The sequence below is a fragment of the Fukomys damarensis genome, unplaced genomic scaffold, assembly GCF_012274545.1.
Source record: "Fukomys damarensis isolate Sample0158 unplaced genomic scaffold, DMR_v1.0_HiC HiC_scaffold_29, whole genome shotgun sequence".
Taxonomy (NCBI): Eukaryota; Metazoa; Chordata; class Mammalia; order Rodentia; family Bathyergidae; genus Fukomys; species Fukomys damarensis.
In genome coordinates this window covers 30,157,550-30,181,223 of record NW_022900941.1, presented here as the reverse complement: position 1 = coordinate 30,181,223, position 23,674 = coordinate 30,157,550, and the positions used below count along the sequence as shown (strand labels likewise).

At 42.6% G+C, this 23,674-nt stretch overlaps 1 protein-coding gene across 1 annotated transcript in view; it reads right to left on the bottom strand.

The window, feature by feature from the left end:
* Kif5c (kinesin family member 5C) overlaps positions 1 to 23,674 on the bottom strand; it is a 148,275-nt gene that overhangs the window by 88,276 nt on the left and 36,325 nt on the right. The window contains exons 2-3 of the mRNA XM_010620975.1: positions 13,027 to 13,117; positions 5,923 to 5,996 (exon numbers count right to left, since the gene is read on the bottom strand). Coding sequence (XP_010619277.1) covers positions 5,923 to 5,996; positions 13,027 to 13,117 — 165 coding nt within the window. The remainder of the gene's footprint in view (positions 1 to 5,922; positions 5,997 to 13,026; positions 13,118 to 23,674) is intronic.

The following is a 23,674-nucleotide window of genomic DNA, read 5'->3' as shown; positions in this document are numbered from 1 at the left end:
TGCTCATGGCAAACATACACCCAGAGAATTTTTTAAACTTTGGTAAAGTTATAAAACCCTAGAAACAAACGGAATGGAAAGAAAAACACAAAATCCAGTTATCCCTTCAGTCTTCCAGGGTACTCAACATTGCCCTAACAATTCTGACCCATATCCTTGTTCCCATCTGCCCAGTGCTTGCAAGAACGGCTCTTGCTTCCTCAATGAACACTGTTTTTCTTCCGGGCTTTACCACACAATACCTCTCTGAAAGAGACTTGCACATCACAGTGTGAATTAGCAAAAGCAAGAACCCATGTGAACCCTGGCACTAACAACAGGTCACAAAGCACCTAGCCATACAGGTCTTCCTTTGTACACTTGATTCCTGACTTCCATTCTGTTAAAAGTATCAAAGAGCCAGGCCTGGTGGCGCACGCCTGTAATCCCAGCACTCAGGAGACTGAGGCAGAAGGATCACTGAGAGTTCGAGATCAGCATGGGCTACACAGTGAATTCCAGAGCAGTCTGAACTACATAGTGAGACCCTGTCTCAAAAACTAAAAAAAAAAATTGGATTTAAATATGTCTGGCCTCTGGCAAAACTCTCTCACCTGGGCAAAAGGGAAATTTTCTGGAATGCCTTTTAATATAGAAAAGGGTAAGTCATTCAGGGTGTTTACACTGTCTTTTAGTTTAACTACATACTCCCTTAAGAGAGGGGTGGCTGGGGTATATGTATTTCTGCCTACCACTTAGGAGACTTAGGACTATCTTGCACAGAATTAGTGCAGAGTTTAAGTTAAATAAGATAAAATAAGTGTTTGGTGACATAGGAAGGTCTCAATAAATGTTAGCTTGTACACTCAGTTCACAGCAGGTATAACCTGCAAAATCTAAAAACAAACTTTTGCCCCAGATTATTACTACACATTTCAGGAAAACAACACGTAATGTTTGAGGGCCAGGGATTTAGCTCAGTGGTTCCAGCACCTGCCTCACAAGCACAAGGACCTGAGTTCGATCCCTGGTACAAAAAACTAAACAAAAAACCCACACATAATGTTTAAGAGCAAGAGCCTCAAATCTCAGTGACTTTTAAATCCCACAGGCAGTCATACACATGCAACCAATCAGACCATAGCCCATGTGCTCTAGAATGTGTTAACTGGCAGAAATGATCGCTGTTGGTAAAAACATCTTCTCAACAAAAAGAAAACAATTCCTCTTCCAGTCAAATGTCACAACTCCACTCATCCAATCAAAAGATCTCCCTACCCAAACTTCCAGAGTCCTTGAATAATTCATGACAATCCTTTAGCTTCTCCTCAGTGGCCCACAACCAGAAAAGAACGATTGGTATTCCAAAAATCCTCTATAATTGACTTAAATTTGTTTCCCCAGGCACTTTCTCCTTCAACACATTCATCATCCAATTGATTCCTGGCTTAAAATGAGCCCAGCAAAAGTGTGTGTGTGTGTGTGTGTGTGTGTGTGTGTCTCATTGTGCAAGGCATGTATGCGGCGTGCTGTGTGGTGTATGTGTTGTACATCTGTGTGTAGTATATATGGGATATCTGTGTATGTGTGATGTGTGATGAATGCAGAGTGCCTGTGATGTGTGTGTGCATGTGTGCACCTGTGTGCGTGAAAGTCTTCACTGCTTCTGTGTACATGCACCGACACCATCCTCATAGGACATAAACAGTAGTGAAGAAGTTGGAAGCCACAAAACTTCAGGGCACAGAAAGGCCTTTCCAGCTGGGATAATAAGGTAGCTTCCTTGGAAGACACTTAGTCTTGAGGGATAAGTAAGGTTGAGGTTGAGTAGAAAAGATGTTGACAACAAAGGCAAGCTGGGAATAAAGTAGGGAGACTGAGAAGGAACAGTGCTCATTTAGAGAACAGTCATCTGGCTAGAAGATCAGGGAAGAACTGGAATAGCAAGCAATGAACTGCTTTGTCTTCTTATACTTCTCTGGGAGCAAGCAGGAGAAACATTTTTATAACCACCCCCTGTACAGTTATCTTCAAAACTTTTCCCTCTAAATACGACCTTCTAGGGTAGGTTCAGAAGAAGGCTAGTCACTGGCCACCAAACAAGACTGTCTTTGTTCAGCATCAGTGGCCTCCCTGGCCTCCTAAGTAGGGTGGTTTCCTGAAACATTTAAGATAGCAGAGCAGGCAGCGGTCAGCACCTGAGCACCATGCACTCCATCTGGTTTTGTTACTCAGTGGCAGGAAGCCTGCACCACTGAGATGGTGTCCAGGGGCTCCTCTGAGCAGAAAGGAAAATACAAGGTGTCTCCAGCCATCTCCATCAGTGTGCTCAAGGCACAAAGTGAGGCATGGGGCTAAGAGATGCGCTTCTCAGCATCAGACCCTGAAGAGAGGGACAGGTCCCCGTTCCCAGCTGCGGCCAGCACCCTACATAACCTAGGAATTTTGTGGACAAGTCCACAGCCCTTGCCTGGTGCAACCTGCCATGCTCAGCACTAACACTGTCCAGCGCATCACATTTTTACTGAAAAGCCACCTTAAATGCTCCGTCATGAGAAGCTAATCTTTCCAATTTTATGTAGGCTTATCTGCTTGTTCCCCTCAATAGAAGGTAATGGAATCACCACTGGATATCAGGCCCAAAATGGAGGGATTAAAATGAAAAACAGCTTTAAAATGTGACAGCTCTGTCCACTTGGGGAGTTAACATCCCCTTCTGAAAGTCTTTGATGGATCACAATGTGTAATTCTGCATACATAAAATCCCCCTTTTAGAGGATGCAAACCCTGCAGAGGATTTTTAACTTAATTGCATTCCCAGGTCCTGGATTTCTTGGTCTCCTGCAGTCTCTCTACAACTTCAGCTTGGGGCTCCTCTTTTGCTCTGCTTCCCTCTAAAAACACCCCCTACCTTTCTCCAATCTATAATTACCCTACAAAGAACAGGATTCAGTAAGGGGGCTGGTGGCAGTAGGAAGGTTTGGGGGTTGGTGTGTGTGAATGTGTGTGTGTGCATGTATGTGTGTATGTGAAAGTCTTCACAGCCACACAAACCTTTTCCAACTGCAGGCATAAGAGTGTGATCTTCAAAAGACACAATATAGAGGACCAGGGATTTAGCTCAGTGGTGCTGCTGCCTGCCTTGAAAGCACAAGGACCCGAGTTCGATCCCCAGTACCAAAAAAAAAAAAAAAAAAAGATAAAAACATAGACACAATAAAGAAAAGCAACTCATTATAGCAACCATTTGAAACTAACACAGATGCACAGATAACAGAATTTAACCACCTGCAGGTGAGACCTGTATAGAATCCAGTTCCCTTCAAGTCCCCAGGAACCCTCTCTCTAGGTGAGTGAGTAGAGTTCACACCACCAGGTGCTGAGGGATAAGAGCATTTAATTTAGCAAGATGTCTCCCATGTTAGTATTAAATGGCTGGCATAGTTTCTTCCCATAACCCTACACCTACCCATTCACCCCCTAAAAATATTGCTCTGGGGAGAATTTTCTCTCTTAATGTCTTATAATTTAAATTTCTGACATTTAGCAAATACCTTATATTTCCCAAGGATGAATTAATCCCAAAGTTTGTAAGCATTCCCAGAGTTTGGGAGATTTTTAAATATTGAGGATTTGTTTTCTCTTTTGTACTGTACACAGTTTGGTAATTTCTCCAGAATCTCAGAACTAATGGATTCCCTCAAAAGATGCCACCTCCTTCCTCCCCTCTTTAAGACTCTGGAAAAAGTATCCTGTCCAGAGCTACAGGAAATGTGTAACTGCAACTTTTCTAGAATCTAAAGGTCAAGAGTCTGGGGCCCAGAAAGACAGAGGAAGACAGAGGGCCAAGGTGGACATGGAGATGGCTCAGCCCGTGTTTCCCAGATGTACTGCCAAGGAGTATAAGATGTAGACACATAGGTCTCGAGCTGATGTCAGGAATGGTCCTGCTTGGAAGAGATGGCAAATAAACCTAGTTTCTTTAATCCACACAGTTTCTTCTGAATCACTTTGTCTTCAGCAAAACCAGTGAAAGAGAGTCAGCACCACAGAAATGAGATTCCCCCATTGTCACACCCCACGCTGGAAATCAGTGTGCACAGAACATCAGAGCCCTAAGGATTTTAGCCTCATGCCTTTAAAATCACCTCTTCAATAGGAATGATTCATAAGCGAAACCTATTCTGCAGCAGCTATCTCAGTGCAATTCCCAGGAGTGATTCGTAAATGAAAAAAACTTTAGCTTGAAGGATTAAGGATTCATCTTACCCTGCAATTTGTAAGCTCAATTCCCCAAATTCGCCATGCAGTTTCTTATAATCACCACTCTCTACTTACTCTCCTTCCTTGTCAGGTGGGCCCAGCCTTCAGAAGAATTATCTAGCCCCCAAGCCTGAAAGGTGTCCCAGGTAAAAAGCAGGAACAAAGGCAGTCAAAGGGGACCAACTGTGTCTGACACAGATCTTGATTGGAAGACAGCCTGAACCCACTTCAAATGTCTGCAGGAGTCACAGGTGGATGTTAAGGAACAAGGAGGCTCAGGGTAAGTTCATATTCACTCTCCGTGTGTCTAAAGCGGGCTCTTCAGTCCACCGAAAAGCCCAGCCCCACACACGTGGGGTAGTTAGGGCCACCGTGCTGGTATTATTTCAAATATTTCGTGGTATTCCTCTTCCCGACAGCCACTATTCCATGCACAAAAAATGTTAAGGGCCAAGGCTGTAGCTCAGTGGCCTAGCATGTGTGAAGCCCTTGGTCTGGCCCCAGGCAACAATAAACAAATAAACAAACAAAAATTAAGGAATGTTAGAAAGGGAAAGATGAACAAATCTGTGAAGATTCTTGTTCTAGGAAAGCCTGCATTTTATGTTGTGGTAAAATTCACCCAGTGATGCTAGATCTTCAGTATGTTCAATCTAGATGGAAAAACTAGAATTGTGTGAAATCATCCTATTTTAAACACTGCATGATTTTTTTAAAAAACCACTATGCAAGCCAAACAAAAGTATGTCTGTGGGCTGAATCTGATCCATAAACCAACTTCTTTAAATCTCTGGTCTACAGAGTTCTTTAGAATTCTTATTCTAAAGAGTCCCAGGGCCAGGGATTTAGCTCAGTGGTTCCACTGCCTGCCTCACAAGGGCCCGAGTTCGATCCCTCATACAAAAAAAATTAAAAATAAAAAAAATAATAAAGAGACCCACTCCCTAGAGGCCCTCTCCAGGGTAAATGACTTTTACAACAGGCCTTCTCAATTATCCTGTGCTCCAGTTCATAAGGCATAAGGACAGTCTCACCACTGTTCATTTTAATTTCTTTTTCTTGTTTTGTTTTGTTTTGTTTTGTTTTTTACTGGTACTAGAGATCAAACCCAGGGTCTCATGCCTGGTGGGCAACTACTCTAACACTAAGTTACACTCAAGCCCTGATGATTATTTTCAAGTAGAATTAACTGTTATACTTTGATAGAGTTATTTACAAAAGATATTTTAAATTACTGAACTCTTTCTGGGTGCAGTGGCCCACATCTGTAATCCTAGCATTTGGGAGGATGAGGGAGGATGACTCTGAACTCAAAGGCAACCTGGGTGACATAGCAAGCGTCTGTCTCCACCAAGAAAAGGAAATTTAAAAATCAGTGTAGTAATGCAGACCTGTAATGCCAGCACTCAGGAGCTGAGGCAGGGAGATCACCATGAGTTTGAGGCCAGCTTGGGCTACATAGTGAGTTCAAGGCCAGCCTGAACTACACAGCAAGACCCTGCCTCGAACAACCAAATTAATAACAACAATAATGATAAATTTAATTTAATAGTAAACTATTGAGACTTTATAATTCACCTACTTTAAGGCCAGACACGGCCATCTCCACATGCACCTCTAGAAGCACTTACTGCACTCAGTCATTTCAGAGACAGACACTACAGTGCACTGCAATCTCACCTCCATGGTGTGGGTCTTTCCTGATGAAGTTTGTCCATATGCAAAAATTGTCCCATTATAACCTTCAAGGACATCTGTAGGCAAAAAGAATTTTTTTTAATTAAAATTAACTCATTATTTTGAACCTATGCTGGAGTTGTTGCCTACTTTAAAATTACAGTTTCCAAATGGCCGCATGTTTTGCACAAATGACATATGTCAACTCTATGTGTATTTTAAGTAGAACTGTGAGGTTAAGAACAGAAAGGAGGGCCTCCACCATTCCACAAAGAGAAAAAAACCAAAGTCACATTCTAAAGAATATATTAGTGAAGAAAGGAGCAAGTACACATTCTTTCAGTAACATCAAAATTAAAGCAGACACATCACCCAGAAAACCTTTCCAGTAGGATACTTGCATCTTCTTCTACATACATCAATCCCTTGAGAAAAGTTGAGGTGGAAAAAATATTACCCAAGCTGTTTCTGGAGTGAGAATGTCTTGCCCAATGATCTGAGCAGGGCCAGCCTAAACCCAGCCCAAGCAGCCCTTTGGGGAGCTCTCATGGGAAACCCAGCACAGCTCTCTCAGAACAGACACAACCAGAACAGAGGAGGGAAGAGGCCCCACACTGTAAACAGAGCCCCAAGGTGACAATCAAATCACCTCAGAAAGCAGCAGAGCCCTCACTTAAATTTAATGCCTCTGTATTTCAGTGTCAGTGCCAGCAAGGTGGCCCAGGCCCATCAGCATCAGGAATTTCTTTTAATTACACAACTAGAACACTGTGCAAAACCATGCGCAGGATAGAAGCAGGAAGGGTAGGGGAAAGGAAATAAGGGAAAAGAAAAAATATGAGAAAATGGAAATAAAGTGCTAGTAAATGGGGAGGGGAGGAGGGGGTGAAGGGAGGGTAGGGACAAGGGGAAAAAATGAGAACCAAGACCTGTCATGTAAAGGTACAAGATCCCAATGATGAATGTAACTGTACTGTATCCCTAAAATGTACCAATAAACTCAATGAGAGAAAAAAACAAAAACCCACCACATTCAGGACATCCCAGTTTCTGTTTCACACAGGGCTAAGGGAAAGCATGCAGAGGGGGCTGCTTTCTGCTGCAGAACTGAAGATTATTTGTGGGAATTCTTTCAAAGCAGCACAGGTGATAAAATATACTCCCCCCTGCCTTCCCTCTTCATTCACACAAGCATCACAGAAATGGAAACAATGCACAATTAATACGCCTGACCTGGCATCCTGCACCAGAGTAAAAAGTCTTCAAGTACTATAACAGTCAGGGCTGGAAGAGGAGCCCCACACAGTGTCCTCTTGAGGGTCATGTGAGAAGAGCAAGCCAGGCAATCAGCCCATCCATCCATTTCAGATTTGGGGTGGCAGAGGGAGAAGGCCTCTGAATATGCTGGGGGTTTTTTTTCTGTTTTGCTTTGTTAGGTTCTCTAAATTGTTTAAATATACATTTTACTGATCTGAGGTTGTTGGAATGTGAACTGGGATCAGAAAAGAAAGAGGATTTTCCTTTTTTGTGTTTTTAATCCTAGCAGCCCTAACAGGGCTTGAGGGAGGGAGGGAGGGATGAAGGGTGGGAGGAAGAAAGAGAGAGAATATGCGTGGAAACATTTTCCCTGGTAACAGCAAAAATAAAAAACTTCAAGAAGTCAATGTCAGGGTTAGAGGTTTATGCTTTTTTTCACGAAAATGCCAACCTGTTTAGAGAAAAGATTCCTCAGGCCTGAAGACGGTGGCCAGAGCAGAGAGAAGAGCCTCTACACCACCGTGCAGATGATGTGTTCTGAGGGGCTCAAAGAGGTCCCATTTTTTGGTTGGGCTTTTAACATTCTATATTTATAACACAAACAACTTTGGAAAACTGAGATGCTGGCCACAAGCACAATACTAAACCTTCTATACCTACTCTTTATTAGAAATTAAACATCTCCCCACAACTATAACGGACTTCTTCTGCATCTGTTTGGTTTTTTTGTTGTTGTTTCCAGGTACTGGGGATTGAACCCATGGTCTTCTCACTGATCTACAACTGGGCTACATCCCCCGCCCTCTCTTTAAGTCACTAAGACTGAGCTAGAATTTGAAACACTCCTGCTTCAGCGTCCCACAGGGCTGGGGTTACAGGTGTGCACTGCCATACCAAGCTGCTTCTACACCTTAGCTCCTGTGTATGAAGGGCCCTGGGACCCAGGACCAGGTGTTAGGATAATGTTAAAGATGCCAAGACAGAGGTCTGGCCACGTGACCCCCACTGTGCACCCTACAAGTGCTCATGCCTCTGCGAGGCCCCCGGGAGGTGTCTGTGAACACCCTGCCACACTCCGGAGGATACACGCAGAGCCCAGGCCTCGCTGACCAGAGGGACCCTAGACCACACTTCTTCCTCTGCCAAGAAGCAAGGTGGCCGGGCATCGGAATGAGACCACCTCTCTCGGACCATTCCCACCAAGTACAGCACGCAATCCTACTAACTGCTGGTTGGCTGCTGCTCTCAAAACCCCTGGGTCCCATCTATAAAACAGAGAGCTCAGTGGTGGCATTGCTTATTTAGGAATAAAGTGCCGATGAATGGAGAATCCATTTCTCACTACAATTTCAACAAAGAGCACAACTGCTTGCTTACTTTCTTTTGAAATTTCTTTCTCAAAAACAGAGACCAATATAAAACTTCATTAGAACAAACCTGGATTGGCCTGTAAAGTATTTACAATTATGTTACAAGTAATACATTGTTGGAGAACAACTCTCACATTCAAGGTTACAGAGCTGTGTTGCCCCCATCTACTCAACTCTGAACTAGAAGAAAACTAAAAACAAAAAAAAGATACAACTCTTTGAACCCAAGGGTCTCTATTTCCTTCCACCTCCAAGTTGTGAACACTTGTCTGTATGGTCTGTTTTATTTTTAGTGGAGAGAAAAGGCAGGTGAAGTCACCCAGGGGCAGACAGGAGGGAGACAGCAGAATCTGCTGGGGAGCAGGGATCCAAGGGCCTGTGTGGAGCCACACGCCACTTCGCCACCTCCCCACAGGAAGGACTTTCATCACACGGAAAGCCAGGATGATCCTAGGCCCAAGGAATGCATTTGTTTCAGTCTCTGGCAAAACAGAACGACCATTTCTACATGCCAGCCACACGGCCATACAGTTTACACTTTCTTTGTAATGGGGTCTGTTGTTATGTAACACACAGCGCACTGCACCCCACAAACCCAGCACACATCCATTCAGCAGCCAGGCATACCCAGGTAGCTTTCTTTGCAGGTGTTGAGCACCCTCTCAGCTCCACTGAGAGTGGGGAGAACAGGATGCCTGAAAATCCTCGTTCCTCCTGCTGCAGACTTCAGAGGCCCGGGGTGCACGCTAGCTAGGTTCTGCCAGGTTCTGAGTCCACATCAGCGTTTCTGAGGAGACTGCTGTGACTTCCTACCACACTGCTTTAGGCAAAACAGTGGCTTGCCAGAGCACAAGGACATCTGACAAGAGGGACTAACAGGCCACCCTCAGCTTGGAACCTAAGCCTCTGGCCAGCCAACCAAACTGCTCCAGTTATCCATGGCAGCAGAACACAGATGCAATATGTCCATCCGGTGAAGAAGGCTGCACACAGCCATCCTGAGAGCAGCCACTGTGCCCCGGCCAAGGCACATTGTGCTCCTGAGCACCCACACCTCAGGACAGGCAGGCCGCAAGGGCTCCAGGGCTCTGGAACCACAGTTGCCATTCTTTCCCCTCTGCTCTGAAACACACCTTTTCCTATCCTTGCCTTTTTTTCAGTGCTTTCATATGGCCTGATGGAAAAGGAACAAACCATAAAACAGTTACTCTATGCTTGTTTTTAAATGCTCATATGGGCCCACCAGGAAAGTAGGGCAGGTTGGTTCTAAAGAATTAAGTTAGCCAGAAAGCCACGCTGCACTCCAGCCCCACACCCGGACCAGATTTGGCCAGGTTACTCCACCTCTCTCAGTCTCCCAGTCTTCTTTAGTTTAATGGTATTAATAATGCTCACCCCTGTAAAGTTAAGATTTAAGATGCAATTAGATGTAAAGTAGATACGGTGCACATGATAAATAATAGCTTAAAAGTATATTTCTTCTTAAGAGTCATATAATAATAATGAAATAGATCTGAGGATGTCATCCTAAGCTTAAAACTTTCAACTGTCCACGCCTATAGGACAAAGTCCATGGATTCCCACCGAACTCAGATCCAGCCTACGTTCTGCAGCTTCAACCATCATCATGCTGCTCTGCAACCTGTGCCACCCTGAGCCACCCAAGCATGCCACATAATCTGTCTCTTTATGCTTTTGCTATTCTATTCTCTGCTTGTACAGCCCTGCAACATTCTACACTACTCAGGACTCTCCACCACCACAATTTGGTACAAGGTGGCATTCTCCTGCGCCCCCTTGGTATTTTGCAAATACCCACCTTAAACCACATAATGCCTATGTGTATAATAATTATGTATGCGTCTTCCCTTTCCCTATACTCAAAAGTTCCTTGCAAACAGTCTTACATCTCTTGGTGACTCTGGTTCCTGTCAGCGCTACACATGGTTCGTGCTTAATATTAGTTGCATAAATAAGGAATAAAGTTCAAAGAAATCAGAGCACCAGAAACCATCTTCTCTAACATCTGGACAGTCGACCTCTAGTTAATCTGGAAGGCAAATGCTGAAGTGGCTTCCGTTAAGATGTGCTGTGTTTACCAGGACTTCAACAATAGCATCCAGAAAGCATGGTGTTTAGTTCCTGGGCCTTGCTACTTATTGTGCTGGTTACCCACTAGTCCTACAGTGTCTTCTTGAAGAACTGGAGAATTCTATGTGTTTCCAAGCAACAGTTTGAAAACATACCAAGAAGGGAGCTGGGAGATGTCAGGACTCGAAATCTGAAATATTAAAAATCCTAGTGAAATTGTAAAAAACAAAAACCCAGTCAATTAAAAGCAGTCTTCCATGTCCTCAAAATGATTAGGGGTTTAGACAGACTGGGAAGGGAAGTTCACCAGTCCCTCACATTACCATGAGTCAGGGGACTGTAGTAACCTTCAGAATTAATTAATTTTACTGTGTGGATGCAGAAATACATCCACACTCTCCTCTCCTCACTCTAGCTTCAGTGAACATTTTAAAAAATTCAATCCAGACCTCATCACACCCCAATCATTTCTTTTTCAATGGATAATAAAGTATCCTTTGTTACTATCAAATGAGTATGCTCATGTTATATTCATGGTGCCCTAGAAATGCCTGTTTATCAAATCATGTCAGAGTCTGATTTTATTCTAAGTGGTTTTCTCTGTGGCTTACTATATATGTGAGGTCTCAAGGCAACCAGAGTTAGGTCATATCCTCAGAAGATCTTCCTGGGGAATGCCTACTTCTTTTCTTAGAAATGTTTATTTTAAAACTGATACATAAAAATATTAAAACTTTATATATTAATGGGATGGAACTGACATTTAATACTATAGAAAGATTCAAACATTAAGAGGGGCTGAAATATTTAGTGAATAAAGACTCAAATATATTACTATTGTTTGTTAATCACAGGATTTTTTTTAATGGAATGCATTTGCTCCTAATTAAGTCAGTCTAGAGTGGGTGGGATATATTTAAACGGCCTTCATGTTTAGCACTGCATGTGGTAAATACTATTTGCTTCTGATAATGGAGAAGAGGAAAAAAGAAGGAAATGTGGCACATATGTGATTAATCTTACTCTAGTAAAATATGAATGAACCCAGTATTATGGGGGAAGGAGGGCTGACTAAGACCAAACCAAGAAGAAAGGCTATAAAAATAGAGAGGAAATATGATTAAATAAAAAGAGAAGCAAACGAGTAGAAGAGAAAACAGAAGTTACCACCAGATATAGGCCCAAATTATTAATTCAAAAGGAGCTCAAATTCAAGCTAATTTTTCCTCTTCGGTTTTCTATCATGATCTCACTGTGAAGACCTTCAAAATTAATTGATGTCTGTAACAAGAATGTGAATAACCATACATCTCAGCAAGGAACATTACATACTGAAGCAAGTCTCCCACGCAGGTGGCCAGGGTCAGAATTAATCTAACAGATGTACCCAAGGCTGATTTTCATGAATTTCAAATAGGTTTGTCAGCTTGGCCTCTAAAAAGAAGCAAATCTAAAACAGCAAGGTACTTTCTGTTTTTGTTTTTACCTTCTGCTTTTTGAAGCCAAAACTACCTACAGAGGAGGCAGCAATGAGGCACTTCAAAGCCCAATCGCCACAGCATTCAAATTCAATGGCAAGGCTGTGATGAGGAAAAGCCAAACAGCATGAGATGCCCCCCAGCTCTGTCCAGATGGCAGGCTCTGCCAAGGCAAGCTCCTCCGACCTGCCCCTGCTTTGGAAGGGCAAGGTGGAGCAATGTGTAAATTGCTTTATCTCCCTGCTGATGTTTTGACACAAATCCTCCGGGGCCAAGGCCAGACCCACAAAAAAGAATGATCTCTGAGATACAAATGCAGGCTTGAAGCTACCTGTTCGGAGGAAGAAATGTCAGGAGCTGGAAGAGGGCTGGATGGAATGATAATTAAGGAATGCTGATGAGACAAACAGCTCAATAACAAGCAGGCTGATAGGATTTTACGACACTAGAAAATTCCTTGATGGCAAGAATTTTCCACATTTAAAACTTCTTTCAGGGAGGCATACATGAAAAGGATACAGATGCACCAAATACATCAGCCAAAGGTATACAGCGGGAGCAACAAGGATATTTTCTCCTTCAAAGGAAAAAGGAGATTCAATACCTGCAGTATTTTGAAACCATTACAGAAACAGTGTGACCATAGCTTACCCTGCTTTTAAGCTTTTAAGGGACAGAAAAACTCTACCAAAAAGGCAGCAAAATAAATAAAGAAAAGATGTAGTGAGAGACTAAACAACTTGGCTGACATCTCAGCAAATCAGGGCCAGAGCAAAGGCTATAATTCAGTGTTTCTAATTAGCAGGCCCCTGCTTAAAGTCAAGGCACAATGATTCCTAGGCAGCAAATATCACTTAATGTTTTTCCATTACTCTGAAAGGCCCAGGAGGAAATAAAGAAATAGCACTTACCTTTGACAATTTGCTTCGCACATGCATTGTAAACCTGTTCTTGGGTTGTATTGGGCGGCAGCACTCTGTCAAAGACATACGGCTTCCCTTGCTGAAAAAGACAGACAAAAGAAAGAAAGGGGTGGAGAGAACACATCAGAAGTTGAGGAATAGAAAGCATGAATATTAGCAGTTAGACCACAGGCACTAAATCACGGCCCTATTCTTTAAAGGCAGTTCCTTATCTTACTGGGGAATTTTTGCAGTACAAACATATGCATTGTGTGTAGGTATATTGTAGACTGAGAATCTCAGAGGAAAAAAATGCTTTCTTAAATTTAAAACACTTTGATGAAAGATAGACTGACATTTCATTCATTTATTTGAATGTGTATCAGTTGAATTTACACAGGACTGGATGATGAATAAACAAGAAAATGTCCTTTCCTTGAGAACTGTTTGAGTGGAGCAGAGAGCTAATAAGCAAGAAAGCAAACACAGGAAAATGCAGAAGGCCCAGGTATAAACTGAAGGGACAAAAGAATGACAGATCAGGCAAGGAAGCTTTGCTGAAGAAGTCTCAGCTAAGTGGATCTTGAAAGAATCGGAAAGATAGAAAGTTGGGAAAAGCTGTGGAAGAACATTCCAGGCAGAAGTATAAGCAGAGAGCAAAAGGCCTGGTGTGTTCAAAATATGGAAGGGTGCTACAAATTGAAATCAACAAGGAAATCAGAAAACAGTTTGTGTAGGGCACTGCCAGCCAAGGTCATATGCTTGGATTTTATTTAATGGGAAGACAAGACCAGATTTTGAAAGCTGCTCTTAGTAAGCACTAGCACTGCTTTTGTCCCAAACAATTCAAGTGTTTAAGGCTTCTGAGACAAAAGGGGCCCTTCTATGCAGTAAAACAAGAGATCCCTACACACACACACACACACACACACACACACACACAAATGGGGTCCTGCAATTTGGTTTGATGCTGCACCACAGGCAGTTCAAGAAAACAACCAGCAAAACAGAAAGAAAAAAGCTCTACCACAGCACTATGTGAAACCTAGTATTCAATCAATAGTCAACAAAGCGTTCTTAAGTGTTTTCATGCCAGGCAGTGCTGAGCGCTGGGGAAGGTGGTGGGTAAGACACAGGTCTAAATGGCACCTCTTTTCTACCAAGAGTTCCTAGGCATGCGGTGACCCACCCTGCCCACTCCCACAGCCCCACCCACCAGGAGGTCGTTCATCTTCCTTCTCTTAAATGGCAGAAGAGAGAAGGGAAGACAAAGGAGGAGAGGAGAAAGCCAAAAGCTTCCTTCTCTCCAGCTCACACATCCGATGAGTGGCCCCAGACACCAGGAACCAGGAATCACCCAAAGACAGTCTGACTTCTTGAAGAGATATCTACTCATGAGGGGTCTAAGCACATGGCTTGTTACATCCTATAACCATCGCACGCAAAAAGCACAGCACTGCCAGACTGGCTTTCTCATTTATCACTGAGTAGAGCTGAATGGAGGTAAAGTAGCATGTTTTAGGCCTAAAGCTTGAACATTAGTCTTTGAAAATGGGATTAAGCAAACCAGGTAAATGACCTACTTTTGGTTTCGTCTTAGAAAAATGCAGAATTTTCAAATACCATAAAACTCTGTTTTGATGCATAGCAGCAGAACTAGGGTCATTCTGCTAAAATTATGTAAAGGGTACATTTCTGATGTTTTACTACCAGTTTTGTTCCCTTCTGCAGTGAACCAGGTTTAGTAGCCAAATAAATATTTCTCAACACAATCCATTGCCAACTCCTAGCTCACTACATTCTTATTAACTTCATCTAGTCATAAAATTCAACTAAGTGTCGGTAGGGCAAAGGGTAAAAATAAGCATTTACAGTTGTTTGCCTAAGTAAGTATTTACCATCCATCAAAACTTATGGAAAGGAAAGGCAGCTTTACTTAATTAAAACCCACCATTTCTCTTTTTGGTTTGCTCCATAACCTCTTCCCAAGCAATCAAGTGGTCCATTGCAACTAAAGCACTTAACCAGCTAAAAGAGAAACCATACACTGCCCAAGACCCAACCGCATGTAGGCAAGTCTGCTGCAACTTACGAAGGGAATCTGACGAGACACTCACTACTACTGAAAACGAAATGTGCCAGCATTGCCACGAAGCCTCCACATACAGCAGTGCTAATTGCATAAGAGCAGTGTAACTAAAATTAATAACCTACCAGGATCACATACAAAAAATAACAGCAGATGGTTCTACACTTTCATAGTTAAAATTAAAAACAAAAATCATACCACCAGAATTCTTATCAAGTTGTTGAGAGCAAAATGTCTGTGAACCATATGGCCTCCCTATTAATACATGTGACCTGTTACCCAATAACTGCTCTCCAGAGTGAAAGAACATCTACCGTGGGAGACAAGAAAGCCACAGTCTCACATGGATGTTTAGAAGGTAGGTATCAGGGAGGATGTTATACAATGTAAAATTAATTATCCTAGAAAGAGTTCAAGAAGCAATCCAGAAACAATCTCTGAGACTGATCAAGAGTTGTGACCAAAAGTTGACAACAATTTGAATGATCTTTCTTACATCTTTACCCAGAAAGAAATAGGAAAAACTTGAAAAAGACTAAAATTTCTACAGAGACTTAAAGTCACTCTGTGGGATTATTTCAGACTCTGAGGGGTATTCGGAAGAGGAACGGATTACTGAGAACAATCATTAGTTCTCTGTCAACAAAGAGGAACTGATGACCAAGAACAATCTTTGACTCTCTGTTACAGGTTTTGATAAGACTTCATCCCGAAAGCACAGGAGATGATGAGTTCTTTGAGCCTGGGGCCACCAATATCATCCAACCCTCTATTCCAAACCCTTCTACTGTAAACAAAGAGTCAGTCACATTGTTAGCTCTATTACTTTAAGGAAATAACTCTAAGGGTCTGATTTAAAGTGTTCTTCTTCTGCACCATGTTGATGAGAATTTTTTGGAAAAACTAGAGAAACACAAAACAGCACGTGTTAAGACTAATAGAACAGACTGAAGCAAATGAAGTAACACAAGACAGAGACTCCCACCCAGCATGGTGGCACATTCCTGTTATCCCAGCACTCAAGAGGCTGAGGAAGGAGGATTGCCGAGAGTTAGAGGTCAGCCTGAACTATACAGCGAGACTCTGTCTCAGAAAAAAAACAAAAAAAACTGAGGTTCCTACTGTAGCCTAGAGCTGTCAAGCACAGTCACAGAGTTGGGGCTCACACAAGCCACAGCAGGAAAGGGCAGCATTGACAAAAACAATGGTGGGCACACACAAGGCAAGCATTCAACAGAAGCAATGAATGATCAGAGGCTGATCGGAGGCTATGAAAAGACAGGCATAAGGCTTGCTGGGGATAGCTGAAGCTATTAAGAAAATTTCTAGAATTTTTCAGAGCTAAAAAGGCCTCCAAGGACATCCAAACTTTTGTTTGTTTTACAAAGTGAGACCAGGAGAACACAGATGACCTGCAGTCAGCAGGCGCATGTCAGACACCCCTGCCTGGTACCCTGGCCTCCAGGCTCTGATCTACTGCACCCGAAGTTCAGCTTTAGAGGCTGGGGATTTAAAGTGGCGCCGCACCTGCCTCACAAGCGCAAGGTCCTGAGTTCGATCCCCAGTACCAGGAAAAAAAAAAGTTATTCATTAAATTCACTTGGTCTCTCTAAACATCCAGGAAACAATAAGCGTGAACCTCTGGTTCTTTTTTTGGTTCTTTTTTTATTTTCTGATTACTTCCCAATTCTAAATTATTTGCAAACACAATTACTTAGTCCAGTGAACAAAGAGTCAGCTCTGAGAGCCAAAGTAGTGTCCCAGCCACATCCGGCCCCTTCCTGGGGAACATGGAGTCAGCCATTCAGACTCCTCACAGTGCACGATGCCCATCTCCATAAGCCCTGAAAAGGGACCACGAACTTGCTCACAACTTGACTGGAAATAATTATCAGAAAGGTGGTCCTGGGCCAGGGATTTAGCTCTGGTTCCACTGCCTGCAGCGCAAGCCCAAGGACCCAAGTTTGATCCCCAGTACCAAAAAAAAAAAAAGAAAGAAAAAAGAAAAGTGGTCCTTATATTGACTTTAAATCTGCCTCCCCAAGGCATTAGGCCTGATACTGTCCCCCGAAACAGCAGGACAAGGGAGGAGACCTGCCTGGGTCACAGCTCTGCTTTAGTTTGGGAGCTAAGTGTTCACATTCCAAAGCTCTTTCCTCTTAACTGAAACTGAAAAACATATATGTACTTACTTCCTAAAGTGACATGGATTTATCTTAACTCCAAAGGTGTCCAGTGTCAGGACATCAGTAAAGCATTATATTAGTTTGCAAAAGAAGAAATTAAATAAGATGAATTCATCAACTGTGAAGGGCTTTTGTAACAACCTGAAAGATAGTTTCCAAAACATTAGCTAAAAAACAGACGTCCTTGGGCAAGTGTTGATACTTATTTTTTTATCAACATAAATATTCTGCCAGAAGTTCTGGGTTTGGTTTTTTTTCTTTTTTTTTCTTTTTTTTTGGTATTGAAATATAATTGACATACCATAAAATTTATCCCTTTAAGAAAAGTGTGCAAGTCAGTGTTTGCAGAATGCTCCCAAGTTTCTAAACCATTCTCACTGTTTAATTCCAGAACATTTCCAACACCCCAAAAAGAAACCCTAAATCCTTTAGCATCACTACACACTGACTGTTTCCAGTCTAGGCAGTCACTAATATTTTAATATATTAATTTCCTGTCTTTACAGATCAGCTTGTTCTAGACATTTCATAAAAATGGAATCATCATGTGTAGTTTTTGCAATTGGCTTCTTTTTCTTAGCATGTTTCCACAGTTCATCGATGTAGTAGCATGGCTGAGCACTTCAGTTTTGTGATTAAATAATATTCTATTGAATTAATATATCAAATTTTGTGTATCAATTCAGCTGACAGGATATTTTCTACTTTGAAGTTATTATAAATGCTGCTAGAGTAAGGGGTAGGGAGGGATAGGGGAAAGGTAAGAAGGGAAAGGTAAAAAATAAGAAATAAATGGAAACAAAGCTTTTGCAAATAGGGAGGCGTGGAGGAGTTGAAGAGAGGGCAGGTGAATGGGGAAAAAAAGAACCAAGATACATCATGTAAAGGTACAAGTTCTCAATGATGAATATAAATGTATTATATACCTAAAATGTACAAATAAAAGAATTTAAGAGAAAAAAGAAATGCTATTAATGTTCACATTTTTATGTGAACACGTTTTCATGCCTCCTGGGTTGTATGTACGAATGGAATAACTGCACCATATACCAACTTCACATTCAACCCTTTCAGGAACTACCAAACTGTCTTTCCAAGTGGCTACGTAAAGTGGTATCTCACTGTGGGGCCAACTTGAATCTCAGAAGTTTTATTAGTTAACACTTACTATGTCATAAAATTTGTTTCAACATACATTATGGCTATGGAGTATTCCTGGCCCGGTGGCCCAGTACTGTACTCTTATCTTGATATTCATGAGGTGGATCCAAATGAGGGGCATCGTGTGCAAGCTGTAAAGACTTCTCTCAGAGCTCAGTTTCCTCATCTTTAAAGTGGAGCCAAAAATATTCAAAAACAATTCAGTCCCCTCGTGAGAAGCAGACCTGCCCGTGCAGTACCTGGTGTTCTAGAAGATGCTCAGAATAGGGTCAGTGCCATTCTGTAATGGAAATGTCGACCAACTTAAATCAGGCCTTTGTGCTACACCCAGCTCCCTGAGCAGAGGACGCTTAAAGGGAAGGACACAGAAAGCACACCACTTATAATATACCAACTCAGAACTTGACATTCTGTCACCTTACAATGCCCAAGTACCAAATCACACCACAGGCTCCTCCAGATGCCCTATCTGCAACTCCTGAGCTCAGCTGCACTGATTGTAGGGGCCATTTAACTTCTGTGATTCCAGCAAAACTTAATGTATTTCAGGACCATCCTATACATTCTTTCAAAATAAAAGTCCATGTCCAGCCATCAAGCCCATTCAGAAGGTGAGGAACTACACCTGCTGCTGGGACGAGCAGATTTACTAGCTTTGCTACTACAGCTTTGGAGCCTTCTAGAAACAAGTGAAAACACCCACCACAAACTTGAAACAGATGCCGTCAGGAGTATAACCACCTCCTCTCAATCCTTACAGGCTCGTCCAGCCTCCTACTGCCAGGGGGCTCTGCCTGGGGTCTCTGCTGGCTGCTGCAGCCCTTTCAGTCACCTGCAATAGGGCAACTCCACCATTTCCCAGCCAGTGGCTGAAAGAAGTTAGGAGTCAACGCAGTGATCCCTCAGTTGTCAAACCACTCCGAGTTCGAACTTTCCACTACTCAAATAACAGTTTTTAAAAATATCTACTCAGTATAATCAGACTTGAAAAAAATCTGTATGGGCAGAGAGTGAGTCATGCGTGCTGTCTCCACAGACACAAGGGGTAATACACGTCAGTGCAAGAGCCGCCCTTGCCCAGACAACATACAGGGCTTCTGTTCCTGTGTTAAAATATTCATCATTGTGCTTTTTCTTTTTTTGCTCTTTCTTTGTATAGAATGTCATAACCATGGCTCCAAAGAAAGTTAGTGATACCAGCAATATTGTTAAGAAGAAAACTATGGGAACCAAAATAGAATTAAAGAAAGAAATCACTGTGAAATTAGTTAAAGTTCTGGAAAAATGGATTTGTAAGTATAATGTTTGGGCCTCAGAACCAATTGTTTGTCTTTCCATTATTTCTTATGGGAAAAAATATGTTCAGTTCTCAACTTTTCAGTGTTCGAGCATGAATTTGAAATGAAATGAGTTGGACACCGGGGTATCACTATACCTCTGCTCCCTCGCCTTGCAGTGGGATAGAGGGGGTGACGCGGAACCATGTGTTCTGAACTGGCCCCCAGAACTCCCACGCCCGTGGTGGCAGTTCCTAAGATGGCCCACCTGGTTTCCTTTGCTTCCTGACCTCACTTCATTCTGTGTTTCCTGTGGTCACCTTCCAAAGCAACCTCAACTTTGATCCTTGTCTCGGTGTCTGCTTATTGGGGAGCCCTGGGGAGGTAAAAACACCAGACATTTTGTTCTCTAAGGGGCTTTCATTCACTGTGGATTCACTGTCAAACCTGAGGCCATCACTGTGGGTGACACCAAGCCAAGACAGGTAGTGGACATTAAAATCTTTGTTAAAATGCAACAAGCTAAGCTGGGTGCAATTTCACATCCCTGTGGTCCTACCTATACTCGAGAAGGAAAGGTAGGAAGAGTATCTGAGCCCAACAGCCAGACCTTATCTCAAAATCAAAATCCAAAATAAATAAATAAGCAAGCCCTGGAGAGTGGATGTCTTTTCCTTCGCAAAAGGGTGCCAGTCACTTGTTACACTGATTGCCCACAGGGTCACATTTATCCAGGCGATTACCTGTTTCTAATCTACACAAAAAGAGCACTGCACTACCAGCTCCTAAAGGCCCTGGCTTAGCATGATGCTCTGTACATAATGGTACGAGCAGGTGCTCAGTCCCTGACTATTGGTGGTGGTGACTAATACCTGATGGATGGCACAGGGAGGCTAGCGATTGGCACTGACAGAACACTATCAGATGGTGTGGTGTGCAGGAGATATGTACTGCCTCTCTCCCATATGCCAGAAACTTTTCTTGGTGCTGACCCCTCTCATCCCCTTCCTTTTGTTTTTTTTTTTTTTTTTTTGGAGATTGAACCCAGAGCACATTTATACTGGGAAAGGGAGGGCTCTATCACTGAGCTACATCCCCAGCCCTTCCTTTTACTCCCAGACAGCCTTGAAGTTGGGATCCTTCTGCCTCTCCGATTAGGCACCCTGCTCCTAGAGTACTTAAGATAACAGGAACATCCCACTGAGTTTGCTCTTTTAACCCTCTTTACTCTTCACTTACATCCCATTTGTCTGGAGCTGCATATTCTCCAAACAACCTTTGTGGGTCTTAGGATGAAACATCTCACACCCACAGTAACCATGATGCCTTTCCCAAGAGCCCCTAGGCCACACAATTCACCGGGCTCCAGCTCCACGTTGTTGCCTCCGCTCCAGCCAGGCCCACCACACTAGGACACCGCTGTGACTGGGGGTGCAAATGCTAAGCCAGCGTGGGTCCCAGCATCCCCCTGCACTCCCCACACTGGCTCTACACCCTAAGTAAGACGGCTGGTGCCAGTTCTGGCCAAAGCCAAGCTGCTCCCAGAAGAGTCTGGAGTGAGGCAGACATTCACAAAGAGCTACTGGCTTCTAATGGAGTTGCCAAGGCAATGCCAGCCACTTCATGGATGGAGAATGAACAAAGCAACACACAAGAATGAATCTAGTAAGCCTTGTTCCCGCAGTAAACTGGGCTATAATGCTTCCCTTTCTGCCAGAATTCCCACTGTGTGGACAGACACACAGGCACTGTCAAGATCACAGATAGCTATGAAAAGCTGGGAAAGTCAAGTGCCCAAGTGAAAATGAAGAAATTCAGAATATCACCCAGCTAAGAAGCAGAATGAAGACAGAGTTCTCACATTTGCTAGAGAGGAATGGAAGCTGTGTTTCAAATGTAAGCTTCTTAATTGCGTGTGATTGTCACTTCGGAGAAAAATAAAATGAACTCCTTTCTCTCCCACCCCTAATTTATTCCTTCGTAATTGTTCTGTGCCCCAAACAACCACACTGCAATGGAAAATAGAAGTCAAGGCAACATGTTCTTGTCCACGTCTCGCCCTTCACACATGTTGTGACCTTAAACAACTCATATGTATTTTCTAGTTCTCTCACTCACTATGACAATGAGCAGCACGGGCTCTGTGGTTTTCTTCTCATACGGGCAGCTTCGGTCTTCAGTGCATAAAACCTGAGAGAAAGTAAACTTCAAGCCACAGAGCTCTGGATTCTCTATATTCACAGAAAGAAACAAAAATTGCTTCTACAGTTATTTCAGCAGATGATTTGGTGCCAGGTCCAGTCTGAAAAAAAAAAAATCAAGCCTCCCCATTAGTGAGGAGGTAAAGAAGCCATTTCACTAAAGGTAGAATGGGGAATTGCTTTTGCCAAATGCAAGAGAACAAGGACAATGACAATCTTCCTTTCTGGGGCACACTGCCCTGGTGCAGCACTTTGTATTGTGGTTATGCTGCCATTCAGAAAACCTTTCTCAGTTCACTTAGGCAGAGGTGCACACATGGTGACACATGTAAAATTCTCTTCCCTTTAGTTATATTTATTATTACTTATTTATATATATTTATTATATTTAAAATATAATTTAAGAGCTTTTTTCTAGACCTTAACTGGGATAGCTGTGGTTCATACAAAGAGTCTACAAATAAATACTACAAGTAGAATTAATATTCTAATAATATTTTTTCAAGCTCCAGACATAGCTTACAGGGCCAAGTGTGGTGGAGCACACCTCCAGTCCCAGCTCTTGGGAGGCTGAGGCAGGAAATTCACTGTTTAAGGGCAGACAATATATGTAGAAAGAGCCTATCTCAAAAAATAAACAAAGAGAAACAGCTTACATATTTATAATCACCCCACATATTGGACAGCAATCTTACTTTTTGATATTTCAAGCCCCTCATCTCCATTTGTTCTTCAAACTTTGCGGGTAGGGCAAGGATATTAGCTTTCCTTTCTGGGAGTTCAGAAAAACTTCCCAAGCCTATGTAGAAGGCACCAGCTGAGACAAGCTCCAGAATTTCTGGTTCCCCGCCAACCTTCTACCCATAACACCATATTGCATCTTGTAATTGTTCTTCCAAGAACACATTTATCCCTTAACTATAGATTTTCTAAGAATTCCACACATTTGGTCAAATTGGTGACCTTAAACAACTTGCCTGTATTTTCTGGGCCTCTTCCTCTCTGTAAAATGAAAGATGGAATTTCTGTGGCTCTAAGATGCTACAGTAACAGAATATGTCAAGTTTAGAACATGACATAGTATAACTCAGAGTATAGTAGCTTTCTTCTATTCATTATAAGTAACTCATATTTATGGGAGGAAAATGTCCCACGAAAGGAAATGATTACATTCACCAAAAACAGCAGCAGTCACAAAGTTCTGGCTAGCTAAGCCACAACCGGGGTCTAAGAAGCCACTCCCATTCAGTAACGGTGCACAGGTACTATAAAGGGAGAGCTACTGGAAGCAAACTCTCAACAGGTCTTCAACAACCAAGCCTAGGATAGATGGGCTGGAACTTGGGCTACATAAAGCTCACGCATCCAGGGCTCGGAGATGTGGTCCTCACTCAGGAGACAAGTTCCCTGATCGGAAGGCAATGGTAGATTGCCTCTAAAGCAGATGAAGCAATTAAGGTACCCCCCCCCCAAAAAATTTAAAGTTTTAGTGTTACTGAATTCAGCCACAATATTCTATTTAGAAAATCTAAAAGAAGTAGTTTTAAGTGTAACTAGTACATTAGCCTTGCATCTTTTAAAAGATTTTTAATTTTACTTGGTGACTGGAACACCCTATTTTTCAGGGTTTAAAGTACTGCAAAGGCTAGGCCGGGGATTTAGCTCAGTGGTTCCACCGCCTGGCTCACAAGCACAAGGACCCAAGTTCAATCTCCGGTACCAAAAAAAAAAAAAAAAAAAAAA